Source organism: Humulus lupulus, chromosome 7 (assembly GCF_963169125.1).
Source record: "Humulus lupulus chromosome 7, drHumLupu1.1, whole genome shotgun sequence".
NCBI lineage: Eukaryota > Viridiplantae > Streptophyta > Magnoliopsida > Rosales > Cannabaceae > Humulus > Humulus lupulus.
Window position 1 is genome coordinate 8,771,869 of NC_084799.1, and position 25,458 is coordinate 8,797,326.

Genomic DNA, 25,458 nt, shown 5'->3' on the forward strand with positions numbered 1-25,458 from the left:
AGGTCAACTGTAAAAATTTATCCTTCTTTCTTTTTCACTAAAGTTATTTTGGTCATTTTCGTAGGCCATTCCCCCATCCCCACACATTATTAAAGCATTTTAAAATATATAAAGAGGTTTAGGGGCGCAAAAAAAAAAAGTGTACTGTGAACAATTTTCGACCTAATTTTTTTTTGTGTATAATCGTATTTATTTTACACTACAAATTTTTTTAGTTTTAATTACAATCAATTTTGTGAGTACAAGTATAAAGAAAATCATATTACTTGTGCCATCACTAAAAAATCCGTAGTTAAAATTATTAGTCACAAAAATTACAATTTGTTGTTATTAAATGTATTGTTAGTTACAACAAACTTTATCACTAAAAATAATAGGTTTTGAATAAAACTATATTAGTGACAACTTATGATTAAGTATATGACTTTTTAGTCACATATAATTTTTTGTTGTGACTAAAAGTAGCATTTAGTTACACAAAATATATATTGTGACTAAAAAATTGGTACTAAAATGTACATTTATTTGTAGTGCAAGTTATTTAGAGCATCCTGTAGATTTTTATAAAAATTCTGAATAATTTACGGTACCAAAAGCAAGATTCAAACAAATTGTTGCACACGTAACTAGTTTTTTTATGCACGTAGAAAACATGTTTAAACCTAATTCACAACATTATAATTATTTAAAATTTTCTGAAAAATTTACAAGATGGTCTAAATAACTACAATTGCACGATTATAAAAAAATCACCCGGAAAACTATGGGTAAGATAAAAGAAGTACTCTGGTATGTCTTTTTTTTTGGGTAGGTAACCATTTGGTACCCTGTGTTTTTGCAAAGTATCATTTTGGTACCCTCTGTTTTCAATAATGCTCATATGGTACCCTGTATTTTAAAATTGTACATATTTGGTACCCTAAACTCAAATTTAATTAATAAAATTTTACCATTTTAATCAAACTGCTGTCAATCATGTAAGTTCCAAATTTAAATTTAATTACTTAATTACATATAACTGATGACGGTTTGATCATATTGACAAAATTCTATCTATCAAATCTGAGTTTAGGGTATCAAATATGTATAATTTTAAAATACAGAGTGCCACATGAGCATTATTGAAAACAGAGAGTACCAAAATGATACTTTGTAAAAACATATGGTACCAAATGAGTAAATTCTTTTTTTTTTCTAGACCCTAAGATAGAAACACCCTCTCTCTATATATATTTATATATGGCTTTTAGTGGGTTGTACCGTGAACAGTTTTCGACGTGGTTTTTTTGTATAATCATATTTATTCTAGTTGTTTAGAATATCCTGTAAATTTTCGTAAAAATTTTGAACAATTTACAGTACTGAAAACAAGTTGTTGTACGCATAACTAATTTTTTTTATGCACGTAGAAAATATGTATGAACCTAATTCACGACATTATAAATTATTCAAAGTTTTTTAAAAATTTGTAGAAAGATCTAAATAAATACAATATACACGATTATAAAAAAATCGGGCCAAAAATTATTCACGGTAGAATAACATAAAGAAGTACCGCAGAATTTCTTATTTTCTAGACCCTAAGATAGAAACACCCTCTATATATATTTATATATAAGGGTTCTACTGTTGTCTCCTCGTATAATGCGAAGCAAACCTTGAACAAAGAAACTTCGTTTTCTAATTTCCTTCTCTGCTATATCCTGCATTGTACCAGCCAATCTATTTATTACACATAACTATCATTTGTGAATAAAAGTCATTAAATTTTGAGTAGTTATTAAATACAATTGTACTAATAATATTTAATAACTTTAAGTTTCTTATTTTCTTTCGTGGAATGATTCATGCACCTTTATTGATAAGTTGTTATCAATAGTCAAACAATTTATTTTGGACCAATGATTTATCTAATTTGAATGTAAAAGTCTATAATTTTATTCAAAAAGTAATTTAACATTTTATATTTTTTTAACGGTAAAAGTTAATAATTAGTTGCATCTATCTGTTGGTCTGTCATGTTAAAAAATTAACATGATTAAATTTATTTGCAACTATCGAATAAGATTTGAGATTTAACTACAAATTTTTCATTTTTAGGTTTTTTTTAAAATAGATTTAGTATTTATTTTTTTAAAAATATTTTAAATAATTTTATTAACTGAATTAGCAGTAAGATCCTAACACTACATAAAATAATCTAACTAGGAGTACATATCAAAATCATTTTTTAAGCTTTCTTAAATATGATTTAGCTTTTTTTTTTTTTACTTTGAAAAAATTTCAATAATAAATTTTAAATAATTAATTAATTTTATAAGATTTGATAGAATTAGTTGTTGCAAGTTTAAATCACGTATCTAATATAAATTTACAGTTATTTAAAAAAAAAAAAAGTATTTAGTTTCTGTGTTTTTATGGAAATATGGATTTGATATCTTATTTTTTCAATAATATTATCTGGTACATATAATTAATTTATTATATATATTTGGTATCATATACACATATTTGATTAATAAAATTTTATTTAAATTATCATTAATTATGTAACTATATTTGAATTTGAAGTATTTTGTTCATATTGATCGAATTTGAGCAAAGAATATCAAATATGTATTTATTAGATTAAACGCACAATAACTTATAACAAATTAATAACAAAATTTTGAAGAGCTAAAATAAAATGTGTAAATAAAAAAATCATTATCCAAAATCTCATTCAATGTGGACCCTAACTTGGAGGTTTGCTCATCCCAAACTTGACCAAAAGAGAAAGCTTTAATGAAAAATAAGAAGACAAAAAGGTTTCTTTGTGGTGCTCGAGATATACATACACATACAACTGCATGGGGATGGATACGAACGTCATTCATGTAAAGAAAAAAAGTTTATACACAAAAGTGTGTGAGAATTCTACTTTCTTTACAGTTATACATTTAAAAAAATAAAATAAAACAAAAAATAAATAAATACCATTAATTTAACGTTGCTAAAATTTACCAACTGGGCTTTAAATAAGTAGGGTCAACACTTTCCGTAAAAAAGGCCGAAGTGTGTAAATATATATCTCAATAAAGTACAAAGTTCATTAGTGCAATACACAGAAAAGTGATAATTACAATACCAGAAAGAGCTGATCTGATCAAGAATCATGGACATACACTTTTCTTGCTCTTCAACATCGTCTAAACACCTCTTAAAGTTCACAACTTTGTATTGGTTTGGTAGTACTCTTTTCATTTCTTGTGTTTTGTTCTCTTCGTACACTTCTCTTTTTCTAATTTTAAAAAAAAAAAATTATACTATTTTAGATCTTATGTTTTGACCAAACTCGTAAATTTGATTTTGAAATCAAAACAAAATCACAATTATTTTGCTTAATAATTAAGTTATATTCATTTTTTGTACATTAAAATCAAATTTTGGAGTTTAATTGAATTATTTTACAATATATTTGTTTCAAACAATAATTTGTTAAAATATAAAATCAAAACAAATAACAATAAAAAATAAAAAATATATAATTTAAAAAGAAAAAATTTCAATAAATTTAGTGATATTATAATAAAAAAAAAAGTGAACTACATTCATGATCATCACCAAACTTCGAGACTTTTAATTAACTAATATAATTAAGCTAAGAAGGAGTTATTTTGTTTTGGGACGTATATAGTGATTGACATTTGACACAATCCATGATATGTAGTGAAAAACTATAACAATGGTTTTTGTGCCTAATATAATTATTGTTGAAAGGACTGACCCCTCTTGAAATTACTCAATCGGGCCATCATTTTCGGATCCGGGTAAGCTTTTTTTTTTTTTTTTTTTCTCCTTAATAATAATAATAATAAAAGAAAAAAAGCAGTGAAAATGTGAGTGGGTCTTTTGACTTTTTAGTGACACCACAACAACAACCATTAGCATACATAGAGTTTGGCAAGATTGGCGGAAAAAAAAGAGAGAATATTGAGGGAAACAAACAACCATTAGTTTAAACTCACTCACAAATCACACTTCATGAGTCAATCTTTTTTGGTGATAATAAGAACAAAAAAGAAAAAAGTGAGAAAAGAATAGACCATAGAATACTAATTAGTGTCAATAATTAGTTAAAAAATCTTGAAAAATTAAATTCTTAGTGCAATTATTGTGTTATCCAATTAATTAATAAAGTAATCATAATATATCCTGTGCAAGTATGAGACTAATTATGTTTATTCTATACTTGCACTATATATGTATATGTATGGGTTTCCCATCCTAATTTTTACTTCCCCTGAACAATTTTTAATTTAGATCGAATAACTAATCATATTCATAACGTACATTATATATATTTAAAAAATAAAGTAAATATCTTATTAATAGGTCAATTATTAGCCGTAGTTCATTACAAAATGATTCACTTATAGAATAAATCAACTAACATATGCATATCAAATAATTTACAATAATTAGTAAGAAACAACCCTAACAGAAATTTCAACCAAAAGTCTATTAAGGCACAAACAATCAAGTTTTCAACGAGTGAGAAGTAAACTAGTTTTCTTATCCTAATTGACAGATGGCCGATCAACTCCGTTAATAACTATAAGCCAATGATCTTCCAATAAGAAATTGGAAATAACATTTCCCTTATTCAAATTAGAAATAAAAACAATAAAATAACGATCAACCATGTTTATGAGCCCGACACTAGAAACAAGAATATCACATAATACGGGGTCAATAAAAATGGAGAAATCTCCAAAATCTAATAGCCGAGGAAAAAAAATTGACCCCTTCTCAAAAATGCATTGAGCTAGTCGATGTACCACCAACCACTCAAGAGAAATCAAAGCCAATCTTCCCTAACCCCACTAATCTAGCTGGGTGGTGAATGAAATCCACTTTTATTGTGAAATTATTACAAAGCATGGCCAAAAAGACTAGGCGCAAAAACATTGAAATAAAAACAATGAAAAACCAACACCATATCCTCACATTATATTGTCATCTCCATATCTAATATTTCTATACATATATTAATAATTTTATTTTTTATTTTTGAAAAAAAAAGTCTCTTTCATTTGAGTTTGGTTGTATAATCCGAAGCCCACATTTGGCAAAAGTGAACAGATTCTCTAGATCTAAAATTAAATACAAAAGGTGTATGTGTGTGATGTATGTGTGGGAATGCTTGGAATTTAGGGGGGTCGGCCACAGCCTCAGCTCCACACCCTCGTGAAGCCAATAAAAAACCCTTTCTTTAATTAGGCATGGCTTCCGATTAGATACATCATCAACCACCACCATACCACACCCAAAAAAGCAGAGCCCAGAACAGAACGACCCCTTTATTTTTCATTTTTATTTTACTTTTCAGCTAAAAAAAAAGCTAAACAAAGACCCTGTCTTTGTTCAATACTGTTCCCTCTGCACACTATAAATCTAGTAAAAAAATCTTAAATTCCCTCTCACATATCTCTCTCTATCTCTCTCTCTCTTCTTCGAGGAATATCCAGAGAGCTATATAGCTAGCTAGCTAGTTAGCTAAACTTTTCACCTTTTTGCACCCTCTTCTCGAAAAAACACATTTACATAGTTTTCTCTCGTTGCCAAGCTTGCCCCATAATTCACGCCCTCCCAAATCAAATCAAAAGTTCCATTAGAAGTTTCCCAAGCTTTCTCCTTTACCTATATACACAAAAGTTACAGCACCCCTTTTCATATCTTCTTCACTTTTGTGTTTGGCATTTTTCTAGCTCAGAGCAAAATGGACACAACCCATCATGTAAGCGAGCCTACTCTCATCTAAAGTTCAGATCTTTCTTGGTTTTCTTTTGTTATTCTGTTCCTTACTTTTGGTTTTTGTATAGGATTATATAAGAAAGAGTGGGCAAATACCAGCATTTGGGGACTGGGATTATGCAAACGAGTTACCAATAACTCAGTACTTCGAGTGTGCCAGACAAGCTGGTTTGATTCGGTATAGTTCTTCTTCTGGTGACAGTGATCCAGTACACGCTCGTGCACCTCATGACTTGTACGCCGTCGTCGACCATTATCCCCAGAAGCCTTCTCGCACAGCTACTGCTCAAACTCACCAACCTCGAAAGGTATTTGATTTCTTACCAGTCTTTTATTAATAATGTGTTCTTCAAACACAAAGAGGTTAATGTCTTATGAAACTGAGAGAGAATTTATTATAACATTATATGTCTGTCATATGATGAGATTAAATACCACACTAAAACACTCACTTTTCTTTGAAAGACTTGAAATTTTCTCGGTACCCAAACAATAACGTGTTTTTGAGTGATTCAATGATGGTGTGAATGGAAATTTTAGGGAAGAGGAATTAGAGAAAAGCGATTCACCCATGTTAAGGAGCAGAAAAAGCAACAATCTAAGGTATGTGACGTGACTGATCAGCCACGAAAGCCTTCTTCAAAGTCTCATAATAATGGTCACCACCACCACTACAAAGCTACCGACGACCAGGGCCACCTAAACGACGCCGTTCAACGCCGTCCAGCAAAGCTTCCAAAGCCAGTTGATGAAGATCTATACAAGATCCCTCCTGAGCTTCTCTACTCGTCCAAGAGGGTGGGTCCCTTTTCTCTTCTTCTCATCTTATTTTTATTTAATATTTTTGTTCACCTAGTTACCCTCTTGTAACATTTTTTGTAATTATTATTTTATTACTATTTTCTGACATTTTTAACTACCCTTTGAAAAAAAAACCATAAAAAAGATAAGATTGAAATAATATTTACCAACTCCATCCAATGGGATATGTGTTATGTTTTTTTTTTGTTTGTATTGAAAATTGACATTTTAGTGTAAGCCAAGCCACCACACATAATGTGTACATGTGAATGTGTGATGATGCTTTGTAATTAATGGAGGAAGGTATTGTTTGTTTTGCTTTTTTTAAAAAAAATTTGTTTGACTTGGGGTCAATTTTATCAATTAACTTGTTCCTTTCTTATAATTATCTTTGAATTTAATCTTGACCTTTGATCAACACCTGTCCATGGCCAATATAATATAGTGATCATTTAGTCTAGTGTGCACTAAGTTTCAAAACCAGTTTGAAAGCATTATACATATTTTATAATTTCATGGCCACTAAATTCAAAGCCCTTTTTGACCTTTAACTTGGGAAGTTTCCTACTTGAACTTTGCTTCTTCTTAACTTCATGGATTATGGATTATGATTAAGCTAATTTTGTTTTATTGTTTATTTTGTGTAGAAGAGAAGGCTTGGAATATTTTCAAGATGCTTGGTACCTGCCTGCCATTCATGAAATCAAATTACCTATAAGAGGAAAATGTATTAGTGCTCATCTTTGCCAACTTTTGTTCCCATTAGGGATTTTTTAAGTATAGGAAATTAATTATATGTTAATGGCATTTTGACAATTTCTTTTTATACCTATCTGTTTAAAGAAGGGTGTATGTAATTAAGTGTTTTATTATATTATGAGTTCATGTTTTATAAAATTAGCTTTTGATATTATCATTTTGGTGCCTTGAGCTTGAGTTAGTGAAGCTTGTGCAAAAGATTTGTTATGGGAAAATTTTGTGAAAATTTAATTCCACAATTAACAACATAGATTATGTATTGGATATTTAAAAGAAGCAAATTTGGAGTTGTAAAATAGATTTGTTATAAGAAATGTTTAAAACTTGCTAATGCAATAGAATTGGTTTGGCGTAGTACTAGCTTAATTTAGATTACAATAAAATTAGTATTTTTTAAAATATTTTATTTAATTCTATACATATTTTTAAGTGGGGTCCATTAATATTGAAAATTGGAATTGGAATTGGACTGACTTTTAGTAATCTCACACTTTTTAATATTATTATACCTTAAACCATGAAGTGAGTCTATCTAATTAATTTGGATAATAGAATCTTATTTATTTTCCCAAGTCTAAGAACATATGATAAATGCCTAAAGTCAATGATGGAATAATTCACTACCAAACCAAAAGAAAAAAGTCACCATTTAAGTGTGACAACATCTTAATCAATAATTAGTCTTGTCATAGTTTAAAATTTGACTTAGTTTTCCTTTAACAGTGTAAAAATTTATTTAATATCATGTCTAAACGATGTTTAGTGATCTATATCGTTAAGACTATTAGTTGAGATTTTCTTAGTGATTGATAGTTGATGTTTAAAACTACAACAAGGGTGGCATTTTGGTAGGTGAAATGCAAATAATTTTTTTTTGAGGAAAAATTCTTTTAATTTTTTTTTATTAAAACTATGCCCTTCAAGATTTTTTTTTATATGTATAAGAAAAATAATATAAATGCCCTTATTATATATGCTTCATACAAGTAACAAATTTACATTTGCAATATAAGTTTGTTTAATTTTAGATCACAAACTACCATATTTAAAATATAAAACATTAATGATATTATTCAAATTACACCTTAATGAATAGAGAATAAATTTGTTTATTCTTGATAGAAGATTAATATTATTTTAATTTATTATGTAGTTACACAATTATACTATTTATATACACACACCTATATATAATATATTTATTATTATTCAATATAATATATAAGTTAGAACAAAAAAATATAACATGTTTTTTTTTAAATATAAATAATAATTAAGATTATGTATCATATATTATTATTATTATAATGATAATTTATAATATTTAAATTTAAATTAATATAATTATTAAATATCTAGTCTTGTATTAAATATTATAATAATAATATTTGAATTCATATTAATATAATTAGTAATACATTAGGACTATATAATATATATTATTATTATAATAATATTTTATAACATTTAAATTTATATTAATATAATTATTAAATACAACCTTATATTAAATATTATTACAATAATAACATTTTATAATATTTAAATTTATATTAATACAATTAATAAATATCTATTTTTAAATGTATATTCCGTTAAAGTTAAAAAAAAAGAACCGTTAAAAACAAATAAACTCATAGCTACACATTTTTATATATATAAAGATTTAATTTGAAAGAATGTGATTTGGCAAGTTTATTACACAGGAATTATAAGTAATTGACTACATGTGTGTTTGTTTAGTGAAATTTGAGACTAATTAATGAAGAATTTGCTTGAGATAACTTTTGTTAATGAGCTACCATGATTTTTTATTACAAATTTGGTAGAAATATTAATAGACATGAGTGATAACGATGGAACCTTTTTTAAAGTTGTGAAATTTGCCTAATTAGAGTATTGTTTGCTCATTTCTTCAAGTGTGTTTTGACTAAATGCTTGCTAGAAGAAGAAACCTTCCTACATTGTTGGTGGTGTTAATAGCAGTTACTTTGAAAGAAGCTGTATAGCAAAATCCCAAAGAGCTTTTCAGTGTTACAAAATTAAAATCTTTATTTTTTTCCAATTTCGTGAAATTGGCATTTTCTCATATTGACCAAGATTTAGGATTATCATATTGTTATTTAGAAAAAAATTTCACCTAACATTGTAAATATTTTTAAAAAAATTGAAAAATACGAAATTTTACAAAGATTACAAAAATACGGATAGTAACATGTTACGGTTCTGTAATCGCCTGTTACAATTTTCTATTTTTTGTCATTCTGTATTTTCGTAATTTTGTACAAATACTGTATTTTTAGTTTTTTTTTTAAACTTGAGGTATTTTTGTGAATTTCCCTTTTATTTATTTATTTTTTTTAAATACCCCCTTACATTCATTTGTTTTAAACAAGAATAAAAGAGACTATTATTATCTTAATATAACTAGATTTGACTGAAAATGAGCTCAAAAGGGAATTTTGTACCAATTAGTAAAATACAATATATAATTTGGTATTATTAAAACTAGGAAGATGTAAGTAGGTTTATAAACAAAATATTAAACTTAAAATGATATAATTCCTTATAAATATACTTAGTGAGCTCTTGAAACAAATTAAGAGTTCAAATGTGGGCTTAATTGTCATGATGGCCCAACTTATAATAAGAGAGGTCATTATGTGTAGTCCATTTTTTCAAAAAATAAAAAAGTGCAGTCTCTTTCTTTGGGAAAGTAGGTTCCAAAACAGGTGACTAGGAATGATCATAAGATAGAGAAACAGTAAATGTAAGGATTCAACTTTTTGTGTTTCTTTACCAAGAATACAAAAAAGTCCAAGAAGACAAGCAAAGAATTTTTGTAAAGCTGCTACAGAGAGGAATTTGAAATCAAGAATGAAGATTTGGCCACAGCAGTAGTTTTGTCAGAAATCAGCTCAACAAAACAAACATGTCCCCATTCCTTCACATGAGTACCCAATTTATTTGAAAAAAAAAAGACTTTTTATTTTTATTTTTTTATGTTGCTTTATCCAAAGGGCAAAACAAGCCATGGATATTTTGGAAAAGTGTGCTCAATCAAAAGTATGTTTTGGTTACTTTAGACTTTCACTAATTAATCTCTTTAAAACTATACATTGTTCTTTAAGAAAGTAATAAAGGGTGACAAACATATTTTGTAATATTAGTTCAACAATCTAATTTCTTAAATTAGCAATCTCAAAAGACCGTTTTGACACTTGGCAAGGACCACTTCACCAAAAGCAATTTTTTTTAAGAAAATAAACAAATGAAGTGACTTTTTCTATTTATGGATAATTCATAGTAAGAAAAATGGTGAGTAGTTAAGGAACATGTGGTCTCTCTGTTAGTCTTTCCAAAAGTAACCACAAAACTTGAATAGATTCCCTTGAGAAATCCTCATTTCTAGAAATTATTCTCAATAAGTGTTATTATGAGGGACAAAATGACTTTGTTTAAGCCTTGAGATTTTCATCTTCTACTTTCTATTTTTATGTTGATTTACATAAATTATGTAATATCTTCTCTTTTTTTTTTATTTATGTAATATTATTTGTTAATATTATATATATTTTATGTCATTTTGATTGTAATCATATATTTCTAACAGAACCATCCAAAACAAGTACATTAATTGAAACAAAAAAATGGCATGTGATATGTATTAGTGTTCAGATTCCATCCAAAACAAGTCCATTAATTGAAACAAAAAAAATGGCATGTGATATGTATTAGTGTTCAGATTCCTCTAGTTTCTTTTATGGGTACAAAAACAATAAGGTTGTGAATTAGTTTCTTTTTTGGCATGTAGCATATGGGACATGGTTTATGTATTTATTTATATTTTTTTTAAGTGAGAAAGATGGTAAAGGTTGGTATACTTAGTTCTAGTATTTTATGTTAAGATTTTGGCAGTTCTCTTATAAAAAAAAAAAAACTCAAGATATGAACCATTGAAAGCCAATCTTCACCAAGAAAAATTAGATGTTGCAGACTATAATGCCACACTAATTTTATGTCTTACAAAGGTCGTTACCATGTCATTTCAATACTAATGTCAAACTCATGGTTGTATTAGGTGTGATAATAGTACTTAAAGTATTTGTGATTGAGATATATCAAGATCAAGTTAGCTCACTATCTAACCATGTCTTGTTTTGTGACTAATTGGCTATTTAATAAGATTGTCATTATCATGATGATAAATTATTCTATATCCCTATTTGATACTATGCCTTAATAGAATAAAACAGCATCAAAACGCCCTTATAATTTCTTGGTTGGAACTTATTAAAATTTACAAGTAACATTCAAGGAAAGATAACAAAGTCCATGGAAGTACCCAACTTTTTTGAAATTTTTATGATTTTTCACCTAACTTTAGATAATGAACACCGGCAAGAAATGAAACCAAGGCCCTTTTTTTTCTTCCTTTTTTCACTTTTTTTTTTTACAAGAATCTTACCCCACAAACCCCACATTCCAAAAGTGTCAATATCAGAACTTTGTAGTGGGACTTAATCCACAACCTTGAATTTTACTAAACAAAAAACAAAGTTTACTTGAATGAAAACATTAGAAACAGTGATAAGGCTGCCGACACTAGTAAAGGTTGGTAGTGGTGACAGGAGCAAAGAAAGACCCCACATCTCTTGTTATTCACGTAGGTCCAAACCAGTGACCAATCAATTCTCGTCAATGGCAAGAGTTTGAAAAACCATAATGAACAGTCACATAATAATCCAAGTAAACATAAGTTGCCTTTTTTCGAAAGGCAACCTCAAACTAGAGAGATGTCAGTAACAGAAGAAACAATGAAGCTGTTGAAACAGAAATCTCAGAGTTATGTAGCTCTTTTATTTCTAAATGAACTGAAAATACAATATCCTTTGCTTGTCTATAAGCCTCACAAGAGCCAAAACTATGTGCAAAATGAATGAAATCAATTTTTTTTACAATTAACGGGTAACTGGATTGATATATACACTAACTGATACATGAAAAGAGAGCTTCAACTTATCACGTATTGTGTATAATTGGATTGAAAAAAGTTAGTGGTGACATGAATATAGACAAAGAGTGCTTAAGAATCTAACTTTGAGGGGTGACATGCATATCAGGCAGTGTGTGTTATGAAAGCGCCTTTATTCAGCCTCTCAAGAATTGCCATAGCCTTCCTTCTGGCCCTTGCAGTCCCGGTTTGAGAAAGTTTGGTAATTGTACCGTTATTAACTTCCTCGAATTTGATCGCCCTGATTTCCCTTCGATCGTTGTTAAGAAGTGTCTGGATTATAGCAATGGCATTTTCCTTGCTCCTCTCACAAGTACTCTGCCTTATAATGCTAAGCAACATAGGCATGGCATTAAGCTCGTTCATTTCATCGACAGCCAACTGATGGTTGGAAAGCAAGGCGAGTATAGTCAACAACGGTTCGACCATAACATCTTCCTTAATCCTTTTCACAATCACTGAGACTGCCCTTTCTTTAATGGCCTTCTCTTTATTTTCATGGCAGACACAAAGATTGAATATTGCAGAAGCAGCATCCTTGATCACATACTGATCATCCTCCTCTAAAAGATTGATCAAAGGCTTTAAAGCTCCGGAGTTTCCAATAATAATCCTGTTGGAATCGAGGTCTGTCAATGTAAAGAGAGCAGCAGCAGCATTTCCTTTGGTTCGAATGGTTCCACATTGCAATGATTCAACAAGCAGAGTGATTGCTAATGTATTTTCACCAACCAGTTTCTTGTTCTCCTCAACTATAGAAACGTTTAGAAGTGTTGTAATAATATTCTCTTGGAGATCAGGATGCTTATCAGCCTCACCTGGTGTTAGTGGACCAAGCAGTTTGGAGATTGCTTCTATGGACTTGCCGAAAAATTCCCGAGTAAGTGGACTCTTCCTTGATAGCAAACGAATCTCTTTAGCAGCTTCTTTCTGATCATCTACCGATAGAGATAGCTTCTCAAGAAGAGAATTTAAGTCTGGCTTTTCATTCGCTCTTATCACGTTCCCATCATTATCTTGATCGCCTTTCGGAGGTCTAATCCCACGCTCAGTGCACCATTGGGAAATCATTTTTTGAACCAAGTAATTAGGAGTGAGGACAGTATGAGCGAGTACTTGTTGGGTTTGAGGACATGTTTTGTGACCTTCGATCAACCACCTTTCAATGAATGGCCGATCATAAGTCTGCACTTAAAAAGATCATTATTAAGTAAAAAAGATTTGAAAATTTGAAATCGACAGCTCACACAACTAAAATTCAACACAAAATACTTATCATCAAGAAACCAAGAACATGAGCACAACAAATATAAACCATCATAGTAACATGATTGTAGCCCAAGAAAATCAAGGATGGATAAAACACACTAAAATTTCACTACGGCTTTAACATCTTAGAGCTTGACAGAAAAAACCCTTTTCCTCTACTGTTCAAAAACCAATTGGATTAACAGCTAGCTAGGCTTTAAACTTTCAAGTTAATGAAGATATATCACAATCAAATATATCATCAATGATATGAAACTTGGCTTCGTAAAGAATCAAAGAAAGAAGAACAATAAATTTGTTCAGGAAAACCCATAGTGACTTGGGAGGAATCAGAGTGTGGTCTTGAACGTTCGCTGTAAATTCAAAGAATCATATCTCAGAAAGAATTATCTAAAGTTTCAAATCCAAATTCACATGGTTGAAAAGTGGTTTGTCCAGAACATAAAAAGAATTAACAGAGTTATTTTATAGAATCATATATCCATGAAGTACTAGCAAGAATATGCAATTTCTTTAGAATCTGACCGTTCTTGAATACCGAACTCAAAAATTACAGAACAAGATTGATCAAAAGTAAAAACCCTTGAAGAAGAAAGAATATATATAGCAACAATATATTAGACTTGCTTGGTTAATCTTCAAAAGCATTGAAACTGAACAGCAAACATGGCAAACACTAAGAAAAAAGATAAGAATCTAACCAGTCCAGTGGCCAAGACAACTGGGTCGCTCATGAGCTCTTTAGAGATTGGACATTTAAATTCTTCAGGAACAGCTAAACCATCATCCAAAGAATTCTTCAATCTCAAATCCTTCAAAGAACACAAGACCCTGAAAGCTTCATCCTCAGCTGTGTCGTTCTCCTCCTTGTCTTCTTCATCTACAATGGCTTTAACCAGTCTCTGCAACTCGTTCTTCAATTCCACAGTCTTCTTCTCCGCCGCCATGGATGACGGGTCGTTTTCCATCACCACTTCCTCTGCCATTTGCAAAAGAAAAGACCCAAAACAAAACAGAACAAACAAACAAACAAACAAAAACCCAACTCGTAAAAACTGAAATTCTTGGGTCTCTAAAGGAGAACTTAAAGACTCAAAATCATTACTTTCTTTCTCAAATTTTTGAAGCAGAAAAAAATAACGTGGAGATTGCGGTTATACACGCCAGATGTTTATTTATAGTAATACTACTATTCTCAATATTCTTCTCATGACGCCTAGCCTTTGTCCTACGACTCCTCCTAATCCTACCCACAATTTTTATGTTTGATTTTTTTTAAGTACATTTGAGTTTAATAAAGTAGTACTTTTGTGAATTATTTGTTTTGTTTGGTTTTTTTTTGTATTATTATAAAAATTGATTACTGAACAGAAATTATATTAATATATTTCTTGTGAAAAAAGAAATCAGATTAAAATAAAAAGGAGATTTCATATAAATTGTGTGAATATTTAATGCCATAATTTAAGGGTTTTAGTTTTTTTTTTATTTAAGAATGATAAATGTACTTAGATTAGGTAGTAAGATTCTTGGATTTTGTTTAGATTAATGCTTGGAATGAGTTTTAATGATGGTAAGGAGCTAGCCACCTTAGTAGGTGAACGAGGAAAGTTGGTCAAGCCTCTAAATAAGATTAGCCACTTTGTATTGAAAAAAAATGCCAAATCACAAGAGAGCTAATCATAATTGCTAAGACTAACACTATTTATAGAGCTCAAAGTTCAAAGAACTAAATTAAAGTAAGGTATGATTATTTGTATTATGGGATCTTAACTAATTATTTTAAGTATATGATCAAAATGAATGATTAGGATCCTAATATATAATGTTGATGAATAATCAGAATTGTAACTTATAAAAAGTCATATCTTACTATAAAAATACTCTATTATGATAATAATAATAATAAAGATACATGGTCATTAGGATAGCATATAAATATCAAGCCATGGAAGAAAAAACCCAAACAAAATCATTATCTTTTCACCCTTAAATCTTATTACCCAAGGAATATTAGTAATAAGAAAGTTTCAACTGTTCAAGAAGAAGCAAAATATGGATAAAGCATCAATTATTGACATGGCTAGAACACTCCAATACTACAAGTACCAAATGACAACTCACTGTTGTGTCATATTCTAATCATTAGAGATTATGAACAACCTACATTATACATAAGAAGTTTCAACAATTAAACCTTTTCTAATATTAATGTGAAAAAAAAAAGCTTGCGTTGAAAATATAAAATTACATTTTTCTTTTTCCATGATTGACATTTGTGGATTACTTTCACTTCCCAAGATTTTTTTTTTAATAAAAACTTGGGGAAGAAGCTTAAAAAAGAAAGAGAACCCGAGGCGACGCCCTTAATTAATTTTTTTATTATCTGAAAATCTTTGTCTTTAAAATAATAATAAAAAAAATCCAACATGGAATCTATAAAACTAGGATGAAGTGGACATAGTATCAGCCAATAAGCCACGTGTCAATTATCCAGAAGCCGGATTCACTTTTTCATGTGTGGTACTTGAAGTGCCAGATTGGCATTGCATTAATTTGGCAAAGTCAAAGATCAAATCTCGTATTATTGGCTACTCGTTTGTCCTCGACCGCCACGTGTCGAAGTGAGAATTGACAGTATTCAACCACGTGCTAAAACCGCGCGTGGAGTTAACTCCCGGGACCCACAGTCGGTCGCAGCACACCTTGAAACTGCTGAATCAGCCACATTATTACTGCCATTGCCAAGGAGACGGACCCCTCGTTTATTATTAATACTATTTTGTGATTAATATGTGATTAGATCGTTAATGCAATTTAATATATATATATTTACACCATAATCACCCAACTACAGTAAAATTCAATAATATTATAACAAGGTGCCTGGCAAAATAACCAATTACTGTTACAGTAGTAAAATATCCACAAAGTTTCCTTGAGTTAAAAAAAACTAAGAATGAGAACTCTACTAAACATAAACCAAACCCAATGTCATTCAAAATGTGAGTTTATTCTCATTAACATAAATATACATATGGGGTAGAATTTGTCCCACTCTTTAAAGAAAAGATTTTGTACTGTTTGTATCTTCTAGCCGTTAGATTTACCTTATGAGAGATCTAATCGATGAGGTTGTATCGATATTTTAAATAAAACATGATAAGGGTAGTTATAGGATGAGATGGGTAGTAACTAAGATATATTCTCAACTTATAACTACTCCTAGTATGTTTATTTTGTTTTAAATTTTTACACGACTCCATCCATTAGATCTCTCGTAAAGTACATTCAATACCTAAAAGATACAAATGGTATATAGACCGGTATTTTAAGAGCGAGACAAAATCGGCCCCCATATATAATAAGCACTTCAAAATGTAGTATGTGCTCGTGAAATTGAGTCCATCCAATGAGGGTTGACACTAGACAAGTTAACTTTCCTGAGAAAAACAGTAGTGAGCTAATCATACGAATCATAACACTGTAAATGATGATGCTGACTGAGTCTAAAACAATGCAGCAAACTGTACCCTTAGAATTGGTGTTAGTAAAATATGATCATGACCAGTATTATGTTGGTTATTGGTGACCGAGGGAAAATGCTATAAAATGATGGAACTACTATTGCTATCTATAACTTCAAAGCAAAAAGAAAAAGAAAAGTTGCTTGATGGAAAGCTTAAATCAACTTTGAGAGCAAACAAAAAAGTATCAAGGATACAAAAGGAGGATACGGATGTAAACAAAATTGTTGAAGCATGATGACTTCGTACTGCAAAGTGATGCCAATAAACAAAGTTACAGACAAAATGCCATTGTCAAGTTCAACAGAAGAAACCACATCGAAAAAAGAAAAAAAAAAAAAACAAATGAGGGGTGACTAGGATAACTTACCCCGAATGGCAAAGTAGGAACTGTCCCATTGTAGTTTGTGGTCCCTGGTTCAATTCTCCTCATCATGAAATTTATCTGATCCATAGTATTTGCTGATGGAAGAGTTACCATCTTCATGTGTGTCATGAGACTCTGAAGGGTCATATCTGTCCTCGAAACGTGACAGAGGCTCTGAACTGTGATTCTCATATCTTTCCCTGTGCCGCGGATCTTTAGATTTTGATCTGTAATCAGAATGTTTTAAGGACCTGGATGATCTGTTATCATGATGCTTAGATAGTCTAGAAGATGAGTGTTTACTCTCATGATGCTTGATTCCATCCATTTCATCTTGTTCCCTTGGTCTACGAGGGCACTCACTTGACCGGACATGTCTTGGACTTCTGGAACAGTACTCTCTATCGTGTTTATACCTATTGACACTTACATGATCCTCTGAGAGTTCATGGTTATCATGATGGCCTCTTCTTGGTTGCTGATATTGTTTTACCAAAGGACCCTTAGAAGTTGTAGCTTGAGTCCTATAATCAGAGTGCAATTGTTGTTGGTAGTAATTTGGGCTATCTCCACCTGTTGACGAGTCATAGAAGCTTTTTTTAGGCATGTCACCATATGTGGTCGTGTCAGACACATAAGGTGGTTTAAATGGAAATGTATCCTCTCCTCCAGATTCCTTCTCAAAGCACCCAATGCCTCCAGCTTGTTTGATTTCATCCATGTAGTCTTCTATAATATCTCTCATAACCTTTTAAGTTTAAAGATCAAAAAGAACATATTAATAAATAGAAGGAAGCGTATCCAGAATTGACATCATTTCTCACAAATGACAAAACTATATAAAAATCTGAAGCATGACTTTTTATCTATAGATTAATAGATTTTCAGAACTAATTGCAGTCACCACAAAGCTACAGAATAACCCTCTCCCCCAGAGCCACAGCTACAACATTAGCTACATTTTATATCATACATTCTATCTACTCGTCAAAAACATCTAAGTTAATGGCTTGTGAGCTAAACAAATAGGTACACAACCAATAGAAAGAGGATAACACATATTCAGTATAAAACTTATGTTTACTCTCTAGTGTGATTGCTTCACCTAGAACATATAACTTAATGGGTTTGTAACATAAACATATAGAGACACAAAAAGCTAACAGAAAGAGGATAACACATATTCAGTATAAATCTTCTGTTTACCTCCAAGTGTGATCGCTTCACCTTCTTCCCACGGTATGACATTCTTCGCCTTTTGTAATCCCTTTCTTCTGCCAATAATTCCTCTCTAGTCCTGCTCTTGCTTGCATCCTTGTATAATAACCAAAAATAAATACAGGTACTCTTGAGATTATAAAATAAAACAACTTGCCTCATATTCATAACAAATATGTTGTGCTACGGAACCAACTGCAAGATTTACTGGGAGCAAGTTCATAATGCTTGATATGGTTGTATTTTAGAGACAAAATGTTGGCTGAACTTTGTTGTCTATCAATTTTATTAGCATGAATATCCGATTCTCACTTCTTACAAGTTACAAGCATTGAGAAACCAGTTATCAAGAACTATCGCTTTGAAGGCATACTGTACACTACTACTACATGATATTATTTCAAGGAAAAGTCATTTATTCATATTGGACATTATCTTATGTATTCCCACTAAGATAGTACCTCATTAGATAATTTCACCCGAGGAAGGCCATCATGCTCAATTATGGGTCTATACAGAGGACGTTTTTTCCGTTCTTCATCAGCTCTTTGAGACACATAAGCATGCTCTGCCATCCTACAATGGAAACGCTGTGTCAGATTACCAGAACGTAGCACTTATCATGCAGTCTAGAGAAGAATACAAGGCCAAGCACTTCAATTACTTGGTGAGATCTCATAAGACATATGACAGTTGTTCAAAACAAAATGAGCAACACCATTTTCAAACGGAGAAACTATAAAAGTTAGCCAATAGATTGAAATAGTTACTAATGAATAAAACAGTGAATAGAAGTGTACCGTTGATAGTTATTTAGTGGTGGGTAACACCGTAGTGCCTTAACTTTATCTTCAAACAAGGACCTTTCATGCAATGCTGCAACAGCTGCTACTACCTGAGAAACAAAAATCACCCCACCCGTAACACTTTCATCTACTATGCTATTTTGTTCTTCTTCAGTACTTTTCTGAAGCTGTTGTGCTTCTTCCACTTTGACACCTCCAGTACTGTCATTAGAATTCATATCCAAACTATGATGAAACTCTTCAGTGGGAGACTCTGTCACCTTATGCTCTAATGAGAAAATTAATACCCTCGACGCAGCTTCTAATATGCATTGCTTGACAGTATTTATGGCAAAAAGCTTCCCATTTATTTGACCGTAGAGAATGGAAAACTGAGACGCCAGCCACATCAGAACTTGAACTAGTACTGGACAATTAAAGTTCGTATTCCCTGGAATCATCTCTGTATCACCATTGTCCACCAAAGTTGAAGCTTCTTTGAGAATTGCCTTCAAACAAAGCCTGCAGAGCAAAAATATGTGATCCCTCATAGCCGTATCAATCACAATTCCATATCTTGGAGAATTAGCAATGACCCATCTTGCCAAGCCATTAACTCGAGCTAAATCCAACCCCAAAATAGCACAAAGAACTCTGTACGAGTATACTGTGGGATACTCATTCCAAGTTTCAACCTCAGCTCTAGTAGCCCAAAACTCGGAAGGAAGAATCTTTCTACAGTCTCTCCCAAAAGTCTTCGTCTCTATATCCCCTTTGCTCACAAAATTTTCGCATTGAACGGACAAAACAGAAGGAAGAGTAAAAGTTCTACTGACACCATTTATAGCAGACAAACTAACCACCCCAGGGCAATCGTGGTAGAATGAATTGCACCCAAACTCCGCAAAGAAATCATCCAAGGAGAAGCAGAGGTCGGATTCGGAGCCTTGAACTGACTGAAGAAAACCATTTTCAGGCTGCGAAGAAGCAGAGGATTTCAGAGTTTGGGTGTAATTTAGAGGTGGAAGAAGGCCAGGTTGAATAGGGGAAGGAGAGGAGGGGCAGCTGAGAAAATGGGCAAAGAGGGAGTTGGGTGGCAAGAGGTGATGGGGGTTAAAAGAGCAAGAGGCAAAGCGATTGAGGTTGGCCTGGTTTGGGTGTTGGAGTGGAAGAAGAGTGGAAAGGGATAGAAGAGTCTGCTCAGATTGTTGAATGAGAGAATTGAGAGTTGAGAGAGTGGCGGAGAGGTCCGGAGGTTGAGGAGCAGGGTTCTGGGGATGTGGGGGTTGGAATTGAGAGATAGGGTTAGGGTTAGAGGGGAGAGAAGTGAAGGGTGGGTGAGAAAACGGAGGAGGAGGAGGAGGTTGGGTCATGAGAGATTAAAGTTGAAGAATTTGAAGATGGGGCAAAATTGATTGAACTGCAGTGTGGAGTAAGAAAAAGATATGGCGAACCTGTAGTAGTGTAGCGTACGAAGTTTGATGAGCGAACGCTAAAAGAAGTGAGAGTGAAGACGGTAGCTTCGGCTTCTTCGATTCGACACCAATGGCGGATTGACTCAGACAGAGCAACGGAACGTCTTTCTTTCCCTCCCTCCGTTCGTTGTTTGGGTTGGGCCGACTCCTTCTTTATTAGGTCAGGCCCAGGCCCATCTTAAACCCAAGAAAGAGAGAAATTAGAAAAATATTCTATTTATGTTGCTGAAGAAAAATATCAAATACACTTTGGGTGCTTTCGGTAACGTTTTTATTTTTAAATAATTTTTTTTTCTAATTTACTTTTTATTACCAATTTTCAGAAATAAAAAATGTATTTAGTAACTATTTTTATTTTATTTTTTAAAAACAAAACATAAAAAAATATGCTGGGTAATTAATTAATAATATAATAATGACAAATTTTAGGGAAAATAGCATTTTGGCTCATGTGTTTATTCCGAATAAGCAATCGGCCATGTGTTTTGTTAAATATGATAATTCAGGCCATGTGTGTTTACAAAATGTATAAAAATAGTACTGTAGACCTGATTTTGGTAAAAAAAAAATCAATTATAAGATCAATTCTTGGGTCGTTAGCGATGCGATGAGTTTAGAGAAGCGGATAAAGTGGTTAAGGAACTAAGAATGAAAAATTATATTTGAAATTTTTTTGACAAAAATTAGGTATAGGTTTTGATCAATTTTGTAAAACATAGTGTTTGAATTGTCAAGATCGATCACGGGAAAAATATAGGACCCAAATTAGTATTTTCCCATTCTAAATATTGAAAAAAACAAATGATAGTATTCTTTCAACTAGTTGGTTCAAGACATAATAACGTCTAAATTTCACACTAAAAAAATGACCACTTAGAATAGTTTGAGGCAACTATCATCAAATGAATAAACACATAGAGCTAATGGGAGGAACTAGTAGACAGCAAATTAGAAGACCTCAAAAAACTATGTGGACATAATAGATAATCCCTAAGAAGATAATCCTTTGTTTAAGCAAAAATCCTTGCTCTTAAAAGTAGAGGCAAGTTAAGTCATATATATGCCATCATATATTACCACATAAACTGTGCTTTGATGTTGAAGGAGTTAAAAAAACAGAGCTCACTAGTGGGAACAATAATCGTAAAACGACAAGAATAAAGGAAAACGACAATAAATTAATTAAACTACATTAACTAGGAAACGTTAATAATCCTAAAAACGACACTAAACTGGAAACAACAAATTACACATATAACACTGTAAATTTAAAAAAATATATTGAAAAATACAGAATTTTAAAAAAATTACAAAAATATAGATAACAGTTTGTAATAGGTCTGTAATTAACTGTTACAATTTTCTATTTAATCTGTAAATGTTGTTTACAAAATCGTAACATATAGTTACAAACTTATAAATTTATAAATTTTATTTATAAAAAAATCTCCATATTCGTGATTGTACTCTTCTATATTTTTGTAATTTTTAGTTTTTTTTTTTTTTTTAATTTTTAGTATTTTTGTGAATTTCCCAGAATTTGAAAAAATGAAAAAAAATCCTAAAAAACATTAATAAATGTGAAAAATGACAGAAAAAATCCTGGTTACAAAAACAGGACAAATTGCAAGAAAAATTATCAATTCAACTTATCTTTTACGAGAATAATTATGAAGATGATTTTTTGATTAACTTTTGTTAAGATTTGTGCATTTATCGTAGTGTATTCCTACGTATATATACTAATATTTAATAGAGAGTTAAATAATAGAAAAATGTTAAGAGATATTAGTGTCCATTACCACAACATAATATTATTAATCCAATCAAATATCGGATGCCAATTAATAAATATTACGAGTATCACTAACCGATTAATACTGTGTGATTGTGATGTGATGCATTACTCTAATTAATAAGATTTGAGATTCAATATATATAAGAGAATCAATGGTAATACAAACAAGGCCAAAAACTCAAAACACTAACGAGAGAAAGCTCTTTCATATGCATATACATATATATATATATATATATATATATATATATAAAAAGAAGTTTCTCCTTATTCAAAGACCGATAGTTACACAAAACTACATAATCAACCAAAACAACATTAACTATGATCTTATAAATAATAATCCAGCTCTTATTATTATTATTAACCTTTCCTCTTCTTTCTGACAACACAAACCATGCATCAATTACTGGACCAGAACTGCTTCTGAAGGTTTAGCACAACATTCTTGTCCAAACGGAAAGCCCTAGCAAGAAGATAAGGATTGATGGGAGGCGTGGCTCCAAACACAGCATTAGCAATGGTGATGACTCCAGGGTTTTGGCTACTAAGACCGGCAAAAGCCACCGCCGGAGTCTTTCCGATATTGAGCTGGAAATGAATCAACCCTATTGGGAACACGAACACGTCACCCTTGTTCAGGATCTTCGTGAACAGAAGGTTCTTACCGTCAGCTTGGTTCGACGTCACGAACCCCACGTACAGCGTTCCCTCCACCACCACCAGTATCTCGGAGGCGCGTGGGTGAGTGTGAGGGGGGTTCTGGCCGTACGGAGCGTAGTCTATACGCACCAGTGAGACGCCGAGGGTGTTCAGCCCCGGGAGGGTGTCCACGTTGACGGTGGTGACGTTGGATCCGACTGGGTTGGTGGTGTCTCCGGCCATGTTGAGCCCTGAGAAGAAGAAATCTTCTGGCTTCACTAGTTTTGGGTTTTTGCAGAATTTTCCATTCACGAACACTGTTCATCATCATCATCAACAACAACAATATTATATATGTGTTCTTTACTTATTTTTGGTGTAGTCTTTTGTAAACCAAAAAACAAATTCATTTATATATGTCATATCATATCTTATAGTTTATAGGAAATATATATTATTTTAATGACATATTATATTGTTTTTCCGTTAAACCAGCTTACCAATATTGTAACTTTTCTCAAAAAATATATACATAGTAAAATAAACATTGTATTAGAATATGAATACACACATTTTAATAAAATCTCCAAAATTCCACCCCACTTACCAAAACATGATTATCTATGCTGTTTTTTTATTCATAAAAGTAACACTTTCAAAGGTCTTATTTCCTTAAGTAATTATATAATACGAAATTAGACATATTATTCATGTCCTCATTTTAAAAACACACACAAGATAATAATAATAATAAGAAAATAAATGTCAGCAAATAATAAAATTAATTAATAATTACTTACAGGCCTTTTTTGGATCATCTATTGCCACACAGAAGTCCTGAAGAGGGCTTGGATCATAGGCAGAGACAATGGAGGCTGCCACAGCCAATGTGGCAACCACTAGTAAGTAATGGATGCCCTTCATTTTATTTTCTCTAATAATTACACAGTTAATGTATATATAAAGAAAATAAAATGCTATATATATATGTAATTCTTGCTTTGGTTGAAGAATTATATATTGATGAGAAACAATGCACCCGAAATCGTCTATTTATAGAGATAATATTGAGTAAGAACACTTAATTATTACTATTCTCTATTAATTAACTAATATATATAATGTGTAGCAGATAAGATAACGACATTAATTAATGGTCATTTTTTTTAATTAATTGATCAGTAGTTAATAACGTATCAAGGAAAAACATACCATTGTTTCTTCAACCGCTACATACATACACATATATTTCTTTATATAGTTGCTCGTGCTTTGACTCTTGACTCTGATATTATGAGTACTATTTGAACTAAATTGCCTGGAATTTCAATATTATTGGTCACTGATAATTTACTTTATTATATATATATATATTTATGTTAAGAGACTTTATCCCAATGAAAAGAGAGAATTAATGACTGATATCTACTTTTCAATTGCTTATTGTTTACTAGCTAGTCAAATGGCGTACTAAATCAACTTATGAACAGCTTAGACAAAAACGACTAATATAAGAAAGAGAAATCCTCATAAATTTGGACAATAAAGCAAAAAATGTAAGAATTTGAGCTCAAAGAGTCTCACCAAAAGTGCAAGAGATTTTACTTAAAGACCGAAATAAACCACCTAAAAATAAAAATTGATAAGCCATAGAAATTTGTATTCACAAATATATATATATTTAAACAACTATTATTTATTCCCCTTCATTTAGCAAACACATTATTAATAATAATTGCTAATAATAAAATAATAATGTAATTGATAAAACATGTATAGTCATTCAAGAAGTGGAGGAATTTTTGACAGTACAAGTGTTATTTATTTTGGATGGAATAAATCCATTCTTTTTGTAATACTTTCCACTTTCTATAATAATAATAATAATAATAATAATATAGTCTTTTCCTTAAGATTAAAAAGAAATGGAGGAAATTGTACATTACATAACTATGAATTAATGTAGGGAGTAAGATGGATGTTACTCTTAACCACATTATAAAACTT

General features: G+C 31.1%; 4 protein-coding genes across 14 annotated transcripts; 1 reads left to right on the plus strand and 3 right to left on the minus strand.

Annotated features, from left to right (window-relative positions):
* Positions 1 to 5,181: 5,181 nt before the first annotated feature.
* Positions 5,182 to 7,517, plus strand: LOC133790617 (uncharacterized). Its single transcript, XM_062228303.1, has 4 exons — positions 5,182 to 5,779; positions 5,865 to 6,104; positions 6,337 to 6,594; positions 7,245 to 7,517. Exons 1-4 carry the CDS (start codon positions 5,762 to 5,764, stop codon positions 7,296 to 7,298), a joined length of 570 nt encoding a protein of 189 aa, XP_062084287.1. The 5' UTR covers positions 5,182 to 5,761; the 3' UTR covers positions 7,299 to 7,517.
* A 4,663-nt stretch (positions 7,518 to 12,180) lies between these two features.
* On the minus strand, positions 12,181 to 14,911 carry LOC133790618 (U-box domain-containing protein 9-like). Its single transcript, XM_062228305.1, has 2 exons — positions 14,341 to 14,911; positions 12,181 to 13,555 (listed from the first exon to the last, which is right to left on the minus strand). The coding sequence occupies exons 1-2, from the start codon at positions 14,623 to 14,625 to the stop codon at positions 12,476 to 12,478; spliced, it is 1,365 nt and encodes a 454-aa protein (XP_062084289.1). The 5' UTR covers positions 14,626 to 14,911; the 3' UTR covers positions 12,181 to 12,475.
* An 828-nt stretch (positions 14,912 to 15,739) lies between these two features.
* LOC133790619 (U11/U12 small nuclear ribonucleoprotein 48 kDa protein) lies at positions 15,740 to 21,118 on the minus strand. Of its 11 annotated transcripts, none has more exons than XM_062228309.1 (6): positions 19,552 to 21,118; positions 19,213 to 19,327; positions 18,740 to 18,847; positions 17,837 to 18,281; positions 17,537 to 17,760; positions 15,740 to 16,351 (listed from the first exon to the last, which is right to left on the minus strand). In XM_062228309.1, exons 1-6 carry the CDS (start codon positions 20,907 to 20,909, stop codon positions 16,310 to 16,312), a joined length of 2,292 nt encoding a protein of 763 aa, XP_062084293.1. In that variant the 5' UTR covers positions 20,910 to 21,118; the 3' UTR covers positions 15,740 to 16,309. The 11 variants fall into 11 exon arrangements, with proteins under 11 accessions (XP_062084293.1, XP_062084292.1, XP_062084300.1 ...); XM_062228308.1 differs by having other exon boundaries at positions 15,740 to 16,354; XM_062228316.1 differs by having other exon boundaries at positions 15,740 to 16,374.
* A 1,960-nt stretch (positions 21,119 to 23,078) lies between these two features.
* Positions 23,079 to 24,451, minus strand: LOC133790621 (germin-like protein subfamily 1 member 17). The gene is made up of 2 exons (XM_062228317.1): positions 24,252 to 24,451; positions 23,079 to 23,768 (listed from the first exon to the last, which is right to left on the minus strand). The coding sequence occupies exons 1-2, from the start codon at positions 24,373 to 24,375 to the stop codon at positions 23,212 to 23,214; spliced, it is 681 nt and encodes a 226-aa protein (XP_062084301.1). The 5' UTR covers positions 24,376 to 24,451; the 3' UTR covers positions 23,079 to 23,211.
* Positions 24,452 to 25,458: the final 1,007 nt, after the last annotated feature.